This window comes from Orbicella faveolata, unplaced genomic scaffold, assembly GCF_042242905.1.
Source record: "Orbicella faveolata isolate gen_17 unplaced genomic scaffold, um_ofav_v1 contig_26, whole genome shotgun sequence".
Taxonomy (NCBI): domain Eukaryota; kingdom Metazoa; phylum Cnidaria; class Anthozoa; order Scleractinia; family Merulinidae; genus Orbicella; species Orbicella faveolata.
In genome coordinates, this window is record NW_028301554.1 from 8,108,246 (window position 1) to 8,122,500 (window position 14,255).

At 37.9% G+C, this 14,255-nt stretch overlaps 2 protein-coding genes across 2 annotated transcripts; both read left to right on the forward strand.

Annotated features, from left to right (window-relative positions):
- Positions 1–446: 446 nt before the first annotated feature.
- On the forward strand, positions 447–12,055 carry LOC149107992 (uncharacterized). The gene is made up of 8 exons (XM_089295533.1): positions 447–560; positions 1,117–1,248; positions 1,540–1,759; positions 4,130–4,190; positions 5,531–5,722; positions 6,118–6,254; positions 8,835–8,961; positions 11,604–12,055. The coding sequence occupies exons 2-8, from the start codon at positions 1,197–1,199 to the stop codon at positions 11,622–11,624; spliced, it is 810 nt and encodes a 269-aa protein (XP_089151659.1). The 5' UTR covers positions 447–560; positions 1,117–1,196; the 3' UTR covers positions 11,625–12,055.
- Positions 12,056–12,155: 100 nt separating this feature from the next.
- Positions 12,156–13,382, forward strand: LOC149107993 (octopamine receptor beta-2R-like). The gene has a single exon (XM_089295748.1). It carries the CDS (start codon positions 12,524–12,526, stop codon positions 13,292–13,294), a length of 771 nt encoding a protein of 256 aa, XP_089151874.1. The 5' UTR covers positions 12,156–12,523; the 3' UTR covers positions 13,295–13,382.
- Positions 13,383–14,255: the final 873 nt, after the last annotated feature.

Below are 14,255 nucleotides of genomic sequence, written 5' to 3' on the forward strand. Positions count from 1 at the left end.
AAAAAGTCCTTCCAAAGATTCCGCAAAACTATTAGAAGATCTTACTGGATCGTTCAAGTCCCATTACATATCCCTGAGGATCTTAACAAGTTTTTCTTAAGAGATCTTAGCAGGGATGCATAAGAAGGATCTTCACGGGGACTGAAGTGAAGGATCTTTACTGAATCCTCTACGATTCTATCTAAGATCTTCGAATAAGATCCTACAGGATCTTGACTAGGATTGTAAAGAACTTTTACGTTTTGCGGTAGTACTGTGCTACCAGCCACCAACAAAACAACAAAGCATCTAGGACGTGGCAGGGTTCTTATAGTAAGCTAGTAAGCTCCCTTCTATTTAAGATACTCCAGCTTCAGGATACTATAGGATCCTTACAAGAAGTTTGCCATCAAATTAGGCCAGCACAGGTTGCTCTAAGTAGCATTTTTCAGCTACTCAAGTGTGCAGTGTATGCGCATTAAGGCATTTGTTGTTTTATTCAGCTAAGGTCAACTCCTTGTCAGTATGGTGGTCTGGAGGAACTCAGCTATTTATTTATTCACTTGTCAAGACTGCAAAAGGTATGGAATTGATCAAAACATTTTAACAAAAATGTCAACTTTTTCTAACATCTCAATGTCTTTTTGGCCGTAGTCGAAGAAATTATACATATAAAAGGAAAATATGTAAAATCTAATTCACTACACATGAACTGACATTGTATGCTTTTATCTGATGTAAAATACTCTGCAGTAAAAATGACTTACCTGTACGTGTTGTTCTACTTGCATTTTGAAAATTCTATGAAAATTCTATGACAATGATTTATAAAAGGGTAAACAATTTAAAACCTGCTCACTGCAATTTGTATATAATGTTCTGTATAAAAAATTCTGGATTCAATGATTATACTTTTGGCTTTACTGACTATGCAGGCATGGGAAATATTCTACTGAACCTATGTAATAAAGTTTGGAGCGCAGCAATACTGACAGCGTGTAATAGCACAAATTTTCACTAGAGGCGCTTAATGGTCATGGTCACTAGACCTTGTTGATCACAGCAACTGAAAGAATTGCTTGAAAGTCGAAAGGCAAAATTATAGTTCAGCGCAGGTTTGCTTTGTTTCTTCCTCAGATCTGGAGCATAAGCCAGACATAGTGTGGCCTCACTCGGAGCAGATACTCATTAGCGCAGTTAGTGAGTGTGGGTCATTCATGGCCATGGGTCTGAAAACAGGAACAGTCGTTGTGTGGGATGTCTATAGAGGTGAGTCATGAAGTAACCAAGTACTTGTAATAGTCGTGTATTCGATGCAACAGTGCTTCATTTATGGATACGCACCAGAAAATACGCACTTCAATTTATTAATTAAGGTTACTATTTTAGGTAGGCCGCACTTGCCGAATCCCGGGGTAGATAGGTTTGGCTTACGCAATGCTCCCTGCAGATTTCAGAGGTTATGAATTGCTCGTATTTGTAGCATCTGCCTCTGTGATAACTAAGGTGTTTCCGACGCAAACATCATAGATTTCTATTATGGTTTTCTTCTACATGTAGATATTCTTCTGAGGGTCTACCCTGTGACCGATAAAGGACAAATACTTGACCTTTGCTTCTTGTCCAGTGCTGTTGTTCTTGTCAACACAGAAGATAATGGACCATTAACGTCAGTGTCATCATCTCTTGCAAACTTGATCGCGAGTTGTGATGAGGGAACATTTTGTCTTCTGCGATGTGGAGTTGCTCAGTCGGTTACTACAAAACCTCTTGTTGACCGGTAACTTCAAAGGGTTGATTTTGGTAGTTTCAATTTGATGTTGAATAGATCCTTCTGTTTGCGATCGAAAGAAACAATTAAAGGAGGTCATTCCACTCACTTATATTTTAGTATTAGCTAGTTCGTAATCTTAATTTATTTAAATTTATATACCTTCATAAGGCTCTTATGATTTCCTTTTTTCTGTTTTTTTAGTGGCGTACCTGTAAACTAGCTTTTTAGCTAAGCGTACCGACCACGTTCAATAAATTGATTGATTGATCGATTGATTGATTGAAAAAAGTTACTTTTTTTATCTTCACCTATAGCAAGTAAACATTCAGTGAAGTTTCAGCCTCTGAAGTGCCCGCTATCCTGAAGAAATTCATCTCAAGAGAAGAGACTTCGGCGGCCGCCATTTTGAACTGTACTCGGCAGCGAGGCCGTGTTTATTTGACATCATTGCGTCCGACTCGAAATGGGTTGAAAGGGGAAAAACCTGCAACTGATTTTGCATCCTTTACAAGGCCATCAACATTTATTTTTCCAAGTGATTATCCCCCTCACTACCTTCACTGCTATCATTTTGGGAGTTTGGAACATGTTTGGATCAAAATTTTACGGCTCAAGAGCAGCCGTAACCCAGAATGATATTTAAAAGGTTCTTAGGAAGCCATTTGGACAAAATCTCTTGGACGGAATGACATCGCGAAAACGCGGCCTGACTGCTGAGTACTGTTCAAAATGGCGTCAACGATGTCGAATTTTGGACTTCTTTGGAGGCGAATTTCATAAGGAAAATCTGCATTTCAGAGGCTGAAACTTCGGTGAATTGTTAAACTTAGTGCGAGGTTTTTATTTAGCGTTGACAAAAAATATACGTTTTTGGAGTAACCTACTTTCGCTAAAAATGTTCTTCTGTTTCTGGGATCTTGAGTGGAAAGTGAAGAAGAGCTTAAATGATCTGTAACAACAACGTTGGCTATCTGTATTTAACCATTAGCTTTTAGCGCTATTAGTGAAGTGTGTTTTGGCAAGTGTCTCATGAAGGGTCAATGCTGTTTGGACGCCACCAGCGCAAGAGATCTGTAAAATTATGCACCATCTCTCCCGTGCTTCCCATTATGCAAGGTGGACCTGACTTCTGCCCAGCAGTTTTCATTAAAATGAACGCTGCTTGACAGAGTGGAATAAAACTCAAAAATTAATAACCTGTAAATTCTGTGATAACACTCCCTAGCTTTCACTGAATGCTATTTAACAATTAGACCCGTAGCCCGCAAGTGCTACGGGTCAATAGCCCATCAGGCGAAGCCGAATGGGCTATTGACCTGTGGCCCTTGAGGGCGAAGAGTCTAATTGTTTTAGTATCACCCAACTAGTCGGACAGAAAAGGCAATAATAAAGTTAGCAAATGCAAGTTGAAGAAATATTTACTTGGGAATAAAACGAAAGAAAGCGTAACGCTCGATTGCGCCAATTTCGCTACTCGAGGACTATTACTGATAGTCCTCTAGTAGCGTAGCTAATTAAGGTGTCTCCATAGGGTAATCATTTATGGCTTTACGCGCGCAAGTGTTATGTTTTGAATGCTATTTTTGCATTCGCTTTCTCACCTAGTCCTCTCAAACTTATTACATGTAATAAGCAATGATAAAATAGCATTTTGCTGTCATCTCTGTTAAAATCCGGGGATTTAGTCTTGAATTATAAATGCCCAAAACAAATGTGTTTTTTACTGTTTTTATAGCTTTATTTGTGATTTTCATGAATTTCCTTTGGTGAAATCTTCCAAAATTTTTATATCACATCGCTTCCGGAGGGATACGAATTTTAAACACGAAAAAAGTAGGGTTTTTAAAGGCAGTTTTTCCGATATTTTCAAATTCATGTCTTTTACCGCTGCAAAAAATCTGGTCTTATAGATTTCCCTGAAAAACGAGCTCCAACTTCAGTAAAATATTTACTACCAATCTGCCAAATTTAAGGGAATTTCACCGGACGAAACGCGAGAAAATTCACTGTCAGTTTTGCTTTTTTGTGCTCATGTTGACGCAATAAAATATCGAAAAACACTGACGTTTTCCTTTGAGCGCGCGCAGATTACCTCCTCAGCGCTCGCGCGGTCGTAAAACTATAGGGAGCCACCTTAAAATGCAGGATTTTTATTAGTCCACTAGTTGGGTGATACTAATTATTGCTAGACAAGTGCTAGCCAAAATGAGGTTTTCCGTACCACGACATGAAGTGTCATAGAAGTAGTGACCAGGGTTGTATTAAGAAAACAAACTTACCTCAAGAAATGAGATGTCACTTTGTTAATTCAGGTGATATGCTTCTGGTTAATTGTATAAGTTAAAAACTACCTGTATTGAACTCGTGTTTTTTTAGATCAGCCCTTGACAGTGAAGTTATCACTAAGGTTGTTACAATGCGCCAAACACCACAAGTGGTAAGAAACAACCCTAAACATACTACCTCTACTACTTGTCATTGATAATACATGGTCATTTACTGAGCACAAAACAAAGTCTCTCAGAAGACTAGTATCTAGTGTGAAGAAATGAAGATGTAGCCGATATTTTAGGAATTTTCCACAGCTTATTTTTGAGATTTTAATACGCCTCAGTTGCTTATTAATCTTTGGTTGTAAAGCGTGAAAATTTTGCCCACGCTATAGAGCGTTTTCATTGTCACGCAATAAAAATAACATCAAAAACCATTCTGTGGATAAGGTCAAGAAATTGTGATATTACAGAAGATAAATAAAGAAGATAGTTTTCCAAGTTTAAGGTGTGTGCGTTGTCCCAAAGTTGAGATATTCGTCGAAATGTTCCGCGCAAATTTACAGCGCCTAGTATGGAGCCGCCATGTTGGTGTTCCTCTGTGGTACACCAATATGGCAGCCGGAAAATAGTGTTAACATCTGGAACTTACTTTGGTTGTCTGGGACAGTGATTAACTGTACTGAACATGTAAAAATTTAAATAAGCACTTTTCCAAATACGACAACGTCTTAAATGGCTAAAAATCACGAGAAAAATACATAGTTTTCGACTAACGCGATCGTAGCTTTATGTCACGCACCGCCATAACTTCGAAATTCAAAATGCGCTGGTTTCCAAACGAAGGGCGCTACTGAGCTGGAAAGTTGTAAACAGATATAACTTAAGTATCTCTTATGCCTGATGAGGATAAAAACTTTAGGGGCCTTTTAGTTTGGATTTAAGAATTTGATGACGTCACGTGAAAACGCTGGATACCGTCATGGAAGGTGGAAGGTTTTGAACGAGAAAGTCTATGAATCATGTAGTCGATAGATCCCATGAAAGCTACATCCAGGAAAAACCCGCTGAAATTCCATAATAATAAATACGTACAAAACACACAGCAATAAAACGAGAAGAAAGTGACTTTTATATCTCACTGTTTGCATATTTTGACACCTCTTACCGATGCCTGTATAACCTTTGCATCTAGAGAGACTGTGCAGCAGTAGAATCCGGAAGTTAGCCATCGTGGCGAAGACTGTAGTGAACACCCAAATATGCTCATTGATTTATCAATACATGTAACCAAAACCGTTCCGGAATCAATTGAATCATGTGGGAGGATGAAATAATAAAGCTATTTGCTCATCCGGTTATTCTGGGGAAAAGAGCAGATGCAAGTGAATGTCCCAAGGGGAATGGGTTGCTAGCGATGGACTGTTAGCAAAGTATCGGTTGATGCTCAGCCAGAGCAGTTCAAAGCATGTATTGTCTGAATTTCTCCACTTGTTCTTTTTTTCAGATTGTTGCCGTGACAAAGAGTAGAAGAATAACCCTGTATGATGTGAACAGTTGCACAGCAATTTGCCATGTTGGGCTGCCTGTGCCTTTCCTGCTCTCATCTCAGTCGCCGTGCATCTGCGCTGATGGGAAGGTCTTGATATTGATTGGCGCTCAGATGGATGAAGAAAATCATGATGACCTGGATATCGAGGTAAGTGCACCATTACAAGTCTTGTGAAAGGATCAAAGAGAACCTTTTACTGGTGAGACTTTGCTACCTGATACAGATCTGATTCATGATGGCTGTCTACCAAAGTGGGAATTGTTTTTTATTTGTACACCGATTCGAGATACGAACATGGAAATGTTTGGTTATTTCTTAGATAGCTTACAAAACAGGCGGATTAGCGGAGAAAAACTCTTAATCGCTTCATGCTATGGAAAGCTCTAGCATACTCTAGACTGTGTAGATCAACCGCTTCATTGCAAACATTTTACGCTCTAGAGTTATATGAAATACTATATTTATACTTTTCACTGTAAAGTTACATCAGCATTCGTTTTGTATGTAGACTGTAGAGAATAGAATTGCTGTTTGTTTTTCAGACGGCGCCATTTTCATATCCTCTGCCACACTTTCCTACACTTAAAAAATACTGGAAAGAAGAGGTAACCGCTGATTCTTCACCATACAAACCAACCAACACCATTGATGCTAGACTGCATTCCCTCATACAAGACAGGTAAAATTACTTGTTACTGCAACTAATTAAGAAAACCAATTTGATGGGACGAGAAGTTCTCTCATGGTTAGTGCGCTGAACTCCGAATCGTGTGGCTACTTACCTTACGTTTTGATTTTTTAATCTGGAAATCGTTGGTTAATCGTTGGGTACCATTAATTAGAAATTGGACCTCGTGTCGTACAATTCACGGACTAATATTGTGCTCGTCAAATGGGCCTAGCACTGAGCGTTGGTACGATTTTAAAATTACTCGCCCGATTACTCTCTGAATTGTAGTCGGTCTAATTACTATTACTTATTAGTAGAATTCTACTTAAGAGTGCCTGCCAGTAAAAATCAGACAAATTCTTAATTTCGCGGCAAGGGTCGAAAATTCGATTTGCTCATTTTCCTATGATAGATAGGCTAGGGCATGACAAAAACTACTGAACAGTTTTTTTTGGCAAAATATCCTTTTATTTCAAAAGAATATGCAAATTACCAAATTCCGTTAAAATCGTCATTTGACGCACCATTTTATTAAACAAGTTTGAGAGCTTCGCATGCAAAACCACATCATTCTTCCGTCTTTAAAACACTCAAATATTTTTGTGCAATGTTTAATTGTGTACTGGGTTGATTTTCGGGAATGTTGCGGTTTTTGTTGGCTACAAAATAATTAAATTTCGAAGACATGTATTTCATTCACTTAAAAGTACTTCGTAAAAATAATTGATTTTCACCATGTGCGAAACCTTCAAATGGATTAAGCTTCTGGTGGTTGAATCGCAGAAGGATGGTCTACAGATTGCTGTAAAAATTTCTTTGGGCAAATGATTGTGAGCGACGCGAGAGCTTTTCAAAGTACGTTAAAAATGCAGATATTTGACCATCCATCGTCAAATTTCAATTTACGGGTTAGACATATATTTTAGCACGCGCCACATGTCTTGAGCTATATTAAGTTGAAATAGACACAAAGCTGATAATTTCGAAATGTTCTAACCTTATTTGCTGTAAAAGGCGGGTCCAAAAGCCGATTTGACGTGTTTCTGTCTCCATTCGTCGCACATAAAGCAGAAGTTTGCTTTTGTTTACACAACGTCCGATGTACATCGCCAACTGTCAACCTATTTAATGGTCGAATACCATGAATCTATGACCCTCTTTCGACACATACGATCACCTCTGCATCTAAGTCGAAAACGGCTAAGTGATTTGTACATAGTTGCTTGCTTTGCACTACACCATAATATTACGTTTGATCATCGTTTGATCTATTGCTGCTTGAATCGTTAGTTGCAGCGGTTCCTTGTTTGTTCGTCACGCAATGCTGTCATCCCATTTTAGGGGGTAGCGGTATGACAATTTCTATCCTAATACGTAAGGCTCCGTAAGGCTTGGAACCACAGGGAGCACACAATCTTGTTGAGTAGAGAGAGATTAAATGAAGCAATGGAAAGAATGAATAGTTAACCATTGGCCGTGTTGTCATCTTTTACTAGACCACCGCTACCTACGCGCCCTGCGTAAAAACGGTAACGCTAAACTCGTACCTAGGTTGACAGGTAAATAGGTTGACAGTTGGCGATGTACATCGGACGTTGTGTAAACAAAAGCAAACTTCTGCTTTATGTGCGACGAATGGAGACAGAAACACGTCAAATCGGCTTTTGGACCCGCCTTTTACAGCAAATAAGGTTAGAACATTTCGAAATTATCAGCTTTGTGTCTATTTCAACTTAATATAGCTCAAGACATGTGGCGCGTGCTAAAATATATGTCTAACCCGTAAATTGAAATTTGACGATGGATGGTCAAATATCTGCATTTTTAACGTACTTTGAAAAGCTCTCGCGTCGCTCACAATCATTTGCCCAAAGAAATTTTTACAGCAATCTGTAGACCATCCTTCTGCGATTCAACCACCAGAAGCTTAATCCATTTGAAGGTTTCGCACATGGTGAAAATCAATTATTTTTACGAAGTACTTTTAAGTGAATGAAATACATGTCTTCGAAATTTAATTATTTTGTAGCCAACAAAAACCGCAACATTCCCGAAAATCAACCCAGTACACAATTAAACATTGCAGAAAAATATTTGAGTGTTTTAAAGACGTTAATATCTTGACTTCTTGCGGTTAGAGTTTCAAAGTCTTGAGTTTAGAAAGGTTCTTGCGGATTAACCACATTTTTACTTCCTGCACCGACTTGAGTGTTCTTCCGGCGCAAGAACTTATTGCGCCACATTCTGAGCTTACATTACGTCACGGTTTGCGCATCTTGAAGAGTTTAGCCTGAATTTTTCAAGTTTGTCTTGTGTAATCCGTGTTAATCTTCTCCATTTTTAACCATCTTTGTTCCTTTATGGTTTATTTCTATCTTAGTTAACTACTATTTTCAGGGTTCCTTCAATTTAATGATAATTATGTACGTGGGCAAAATAACTCAAAATAGCGTGACTAAGCTCCTTTAAGCTGAACGGTAGACTGCTTGGAAAGAACATTAAGGGAATTTCATCACAATGCCAAAGTTCATATTTCATTGTTAATCGCTGTTTTTTAATTTCTATTTTCTTTCTTTTACTTTCATGAAGACCTCTCAGTCAAGAAAACAGACAACTGAGACTTAAGCAGCAGTGGTCTCAATGTCAAACTGAATTGAAGAATATTCAGAACAACAAGATGAGAAGAAACCATTCCACTTGGATCACTGCTAAATCTGTGAGTACCGCCTAATTTATACCTTCAATTCAGGCCCCGCACGTTCACACGACACCGGAGAAACTTATATATAAGTGATATAAATAACCAAACGTTTATGGTTTTGCTACATGGTAATTACATTGATACAATTACAAACATGTACTCGCTTAGTTCTTGAAACATTGGACATAACCCGTTATGTGACTGATATTACGAAAATATATTTACCAAAACGATAAACGAATATGTAGTTGCCTCAATTTAATAATAACATAACAATACGTTAAAAATTGGTTTTGTCGTGTATAACCTGTGTAATCATAACAATTACAATTTTCTCGATTGTGATTTTTTAAAAAAACTCCCATTTTCCACTAATTCACTTGCCAAGTTGTTATCGGACAGTTTGTTATCGGACAGTTCAACAAGCCAATCACATTCAAAGTTGTAGTTTAAATCAACCAATCGCAACCTTGGTTTCAATTACCAGTAATTTACGCCTCCTTTGTCATTCTTTTAATGCAAATATTTCCTTCCTTTCATAACTTAGCTAAACTTCTTTTCTCGAAAATTGTAATTTTTTTTTTTTTGATTAATTGGAAATAAGACTTCGTGTCGTGCGATTCGGTTTGTAATCATACTCGTGATAAACAAATCAAACTCCCGCTGCGCGGTCGTCCGATTTTGTTATCACTCGTATGATTACAGACCGAACTGGACTCCACTCAGTCGTATTACCATTACATGATTACTTAGATATACATAACAATGATGTTTATTAAGAACAAAAGACCGAAACTGAACACGCAAGCGGACTCCATTCGCGCGAAACTTTTTACCTGAATGTTTTCATGTAACGTTTGCTAATTAATCCTAAGTACTATAAATATGCCTTGCCGTTATTTTTAAATTATTCATTTGACAATGATGACATGAAGTCTTTACTAACGTTAATTTTTGGCTTAAATGAGTATGTAGTTCCCTCAATTAATTGCCAACCAAATAATAACGTGAATTTAGGAAATTAGCCTTCGTGATCCCCCACTTGAAGTTTTTTCGTGACCCGTGAAGAACTTGAATTATTAACCGATTTTCGTGATTTCACCACTCTGTTCTACGTGATTTTTAGGCGCGAGTCCTCAGGGAGATTCATTAAGACTGAAAACATCCGAATGTGACCTCTGTATAATGATCGTACTACCTATCGAGAGTGATTTGGATTTAGGATTTGTAATATGAAGCCTTAACATAGCCTTGTACGATTTTGCTTTCTTTACACTCTCTTTCTAGCCTAAGAGCGGGTTATTAAAAAGAAAACCTTACTTGCTTATTTTCTTGATTCGGGAAAATGAAATTTTAATTTCCGTGATCTGTGATTCGCTATTTTTCCCATTCGTGAACCGTGCCAGAGCCAGAAACCTCACCCCCCCCCCCCCAATCCCCATATGCGACCCTCCAACGAAATGCGAATGTCTTCTCGCTTATAGGTTGATATATACACGTAACAAAACGATAAGCGAGTAAATTTAAATTTATTCTCATATAACAAAAGAATATGCAAGCGTTTGGTGGCTAATAGCTTGCTACGTTATGTTACGTGACGTGCCTTGACGTGACGGGACGAAACGTTACGTTATGTTAGAAAGTATACATAACAAAATGAAATGCGAATGTCTACTCGTTTATAGGTTTCTATATACGTAACAAAACGATGAACGTTTTCGTCATTGCTTATCTTTTCTGAAGGGATCAGTTATTTTCTCAAGGAGTTCTACTTTTGCTTAATTTATATTGTTTAATAAAGCAACAGAGTTTATGTTCGCGGGCATAAATATATTTTGGGCCCGACCCGGATTCATTTTTCTTTTTAACTCTGAGAAGGGCCCAAAACATATTTATGCCCAAGAACACAAACTCTGTTACAATTATCATCACTTTAAAGGGCATTGATAAAATAAAAACTGAAAAAAATGACAACAAAACCGTGTGAACAATCACGCGAGCGTTTACAAGTTGAATGGCTTTTATTTTCCCTCAATGAAAATACACAATACATCAAGCGAACCTGGTTAGAAATTACAAAATCTTGTCATTTGAATTTTCAAAAATTGTAGAAGGCATGAAAGGAAAGTTCCATAAAGCTTATCTCTAAGTGTTGAAATTAATTGCACAATTGCTAAACTGACACTTTTCATTGGTTTATTTCAGAGGGCTAAAATACAGTTTAGCCCGCCAAATTCTCCATTTTAGCCCGCAAAATGCGCGACAATGCCCGACACAGTGATAATAATGAAAGTTTTTTAGTGTATATTTTGCTTCTGTAAACAACGTCTAATTTCTAGCATTTCATTCTCCTTAAAACTTTCAATAAGTAATTTTTGATAGTTTTGAGTTTTTAGGAAACTGAAGTGGTCGAGAAAATAGAGTGTATTTATTTATTTTTTCTATATATTTTACATTGTGAAATAATATGGCCGCAGGGAATCGTTAACGAAGACTTGAGCGTGCTTGTTCTTTGCCTTTTAACTTATTCAAACCTTCTTTATGTGCCTTTATCTTTAATCATTAATCTCCAGAGCAATTCTTTCACAGTATGTGTACTAGACATTATGGCTGCAATTAATGAAAAAACCTTCCTTTTTTTCACTTCAATTTATTAGTGTGTGTCTACTGGAGTTTAAAACGGACAAGTCAAGGTCGAGAAGTCTGTTGCAGCTTGAAGCGTATGGGAGAGTGTCAAGGGATTTCACAGACCACATTGATACAGATAAAGAAAAACTGAACTTAGTCCATTGATGAGAATCGCACTTGGCAATCACGTTTCTGACAAATCTCGCCAGCTGGGACATTTATCGAGACATCGCGTAAACGTAATCAGGAACTGCGACACGACTATTGAAACCAAACCCACGTCTCAATTTTTTCCCACGACCACTTAAGTAAAACGTTAATCAGAAAGACAATATTTATTCACCAGTTTTTAGATCGTAGTCAAGAATTTATTGGGTATACTGCAGCTTATGGCAAGTTTTTAAGTCCTTCTAAAATTGCCCTAACAGAAAATAATAAATTTTCGATCATATTTTGCAAATAAAAACGCATTATGAAATGACGTTGTTTCCGCCTTTTTGATAGTTTAGAGCAGGTGAAGGGAAGATTTACTTTAAAACTACAATAAGAAGTAAGGAGTTTAAAATAGTTTTAAAGGCAATGTGAAGCTGTATCGACGAAACAACAATCACGCGAGGCTCTGCGGCTGCCACACGCGATAGAACGCGTCAAATGTTGAATAACAATGCCAATTTCATTCAAAACAGAGTAAATGGCTGTTGCCCAAGAATAAATCATCTCGGACTTGACAAAAAATCCGCCATAAATGAAATTTGGAGCAATTGCCATGAATAACTTAACCATAATTTAGGTGAGAAGGTGCATTTAGGTCGACCAGCTGCCAATAGCGCTTTTTCAGTATAACTTACTTGAAACATATAAAGCAGACCACATTTGCCTTTAACAGCTTCTCGTGGCTCATTACAGAATTACGATATATTTGTTCCCGTATTGGCGATTTCGAGGCTTGATGAGTCAAACAAAAATGAATATCACATCGGGAGCTAATATTACTTCAAAAAACGCCTCTGGCTCCGAAATGATTGTTCATTCCAAGGCAGAAGGCATTGCATGGTGCAGCGCGTTCATTTTGACAACTTTGCTTGTTGTGGCTGGAAACCTTCTCACTATTGTACTGTTTGCTGCGAACAAAAGTCTTCGTAGAAAAAGTTTGTTTCTTGTCATCAATATGGCGTTTGCTGACCTGATGCTAGGAACACTATCAATGCCTGGCTACATCTTCTTCATCGGAGAGTACAATTTTCAACTGTGGACGGGACGCATGTCTTCATCTTTGGATTACGCCCATGATCTGGTCGATACGTTTTTTATGCATGCTTCGTTGATTTCCGCAGCGATGATTTCTGGTGAGAGATTTTACGCTATAGCGTCGCCACACAGATATAAGCGATCACCGTCAACGAAAAACTACTGCGCCATTATTTCGATGTCTTGGATACTTACAATTCTTGTGACTGCATTTGAAATAACACTGGGTCACTTAACTTCTCCGGAATATGAGAATTATGCTTGGATGTCTCTCGGTTTGATAGTAGCATTCGTTATTTGTGGTTGTAACATCAGTATTTGGAGAAAGTTTCAAAACGCAGAACTTACTTTCCAAGCACAGAACCGGGCAGCACGAAACAGACGTTTAACAAAAACCTTGTTGTTTGTATCTGTTCTCGCGTTTCTCGTGGCTGCCCTTAATTATCATGGATTCTTTAGAAGTTATTTTTGAGGTCACAACTCCTGCAGGTAATTTTTATTACGCAGTAACCCTTCTGAATTATTCGAACTCTTTTCTCAATCCAGTTGTGTATGGATTAAGAATTCCCGAGTTTAGACGGGCAATGGCTATTTTCTGTTTTAAGAGAAAACTGGCGGCCAATATCAAAAATGCTGAAGGAAGATGTAGACACAATTCCAGTTTAACCTCGGATACACGGCTGAAAACACTACGAATGCCGAGTCATAGTCATCGACGAACGTCCTTAGAAGTGGAAATTACACAGGATACTTCACTGTGATGAAAAACTGTCTTTGCGTCTTGTTTATTCTAGGGGAAAAGCTTTAAACTCGATGGGAAAACGAGTTGCAGAAAACTCAAAACGCGTAATTAAGGGTGCGTTGTGTCACGCCCACGAAAATAACTTTTGCTCCATTTGTTCTTAAGTATCAGGGACAATGTAAAATATGGAGGGAGAAATTATAACAGAATGATATTAACATACATGTGGCTGAAAATGGACTCAATAATATTTCAATTTTGAACACAGGCTTTTTTTAAGTGAGTTGAAACAGATGCCATCTGGTTACTCTATGTCTCGTAATATTAATGATTGTCTCGTCTTAATTGTCTTCTGGCGATCGTGAAATTTTACCGCATTATGGCATGGTTATAAGACAGACAATGAGAAAGATGGAATTTCTGTTGTCACGAGTGTGGAACAAAGAAAGACATCATGTTTATTCTGACTTACAATTTCATTCACTTGTAATTCAGTACCGATAAAGGAAAGTTGGTTGGAAATCTACAAAGTTGCTAAAGATGCTTGGGTGAAGGAGGTAGAAACCACAGTGGCCACTGTGGGAGCTCGTTCTAGGAAACCTACAATGGTTGAAACAACAGCACCAGTGAGCTCATTTTTAAACAAATTCCTGTTCATGGTGTTGCTAAAAGTGCACTTAACTTAAGTAAA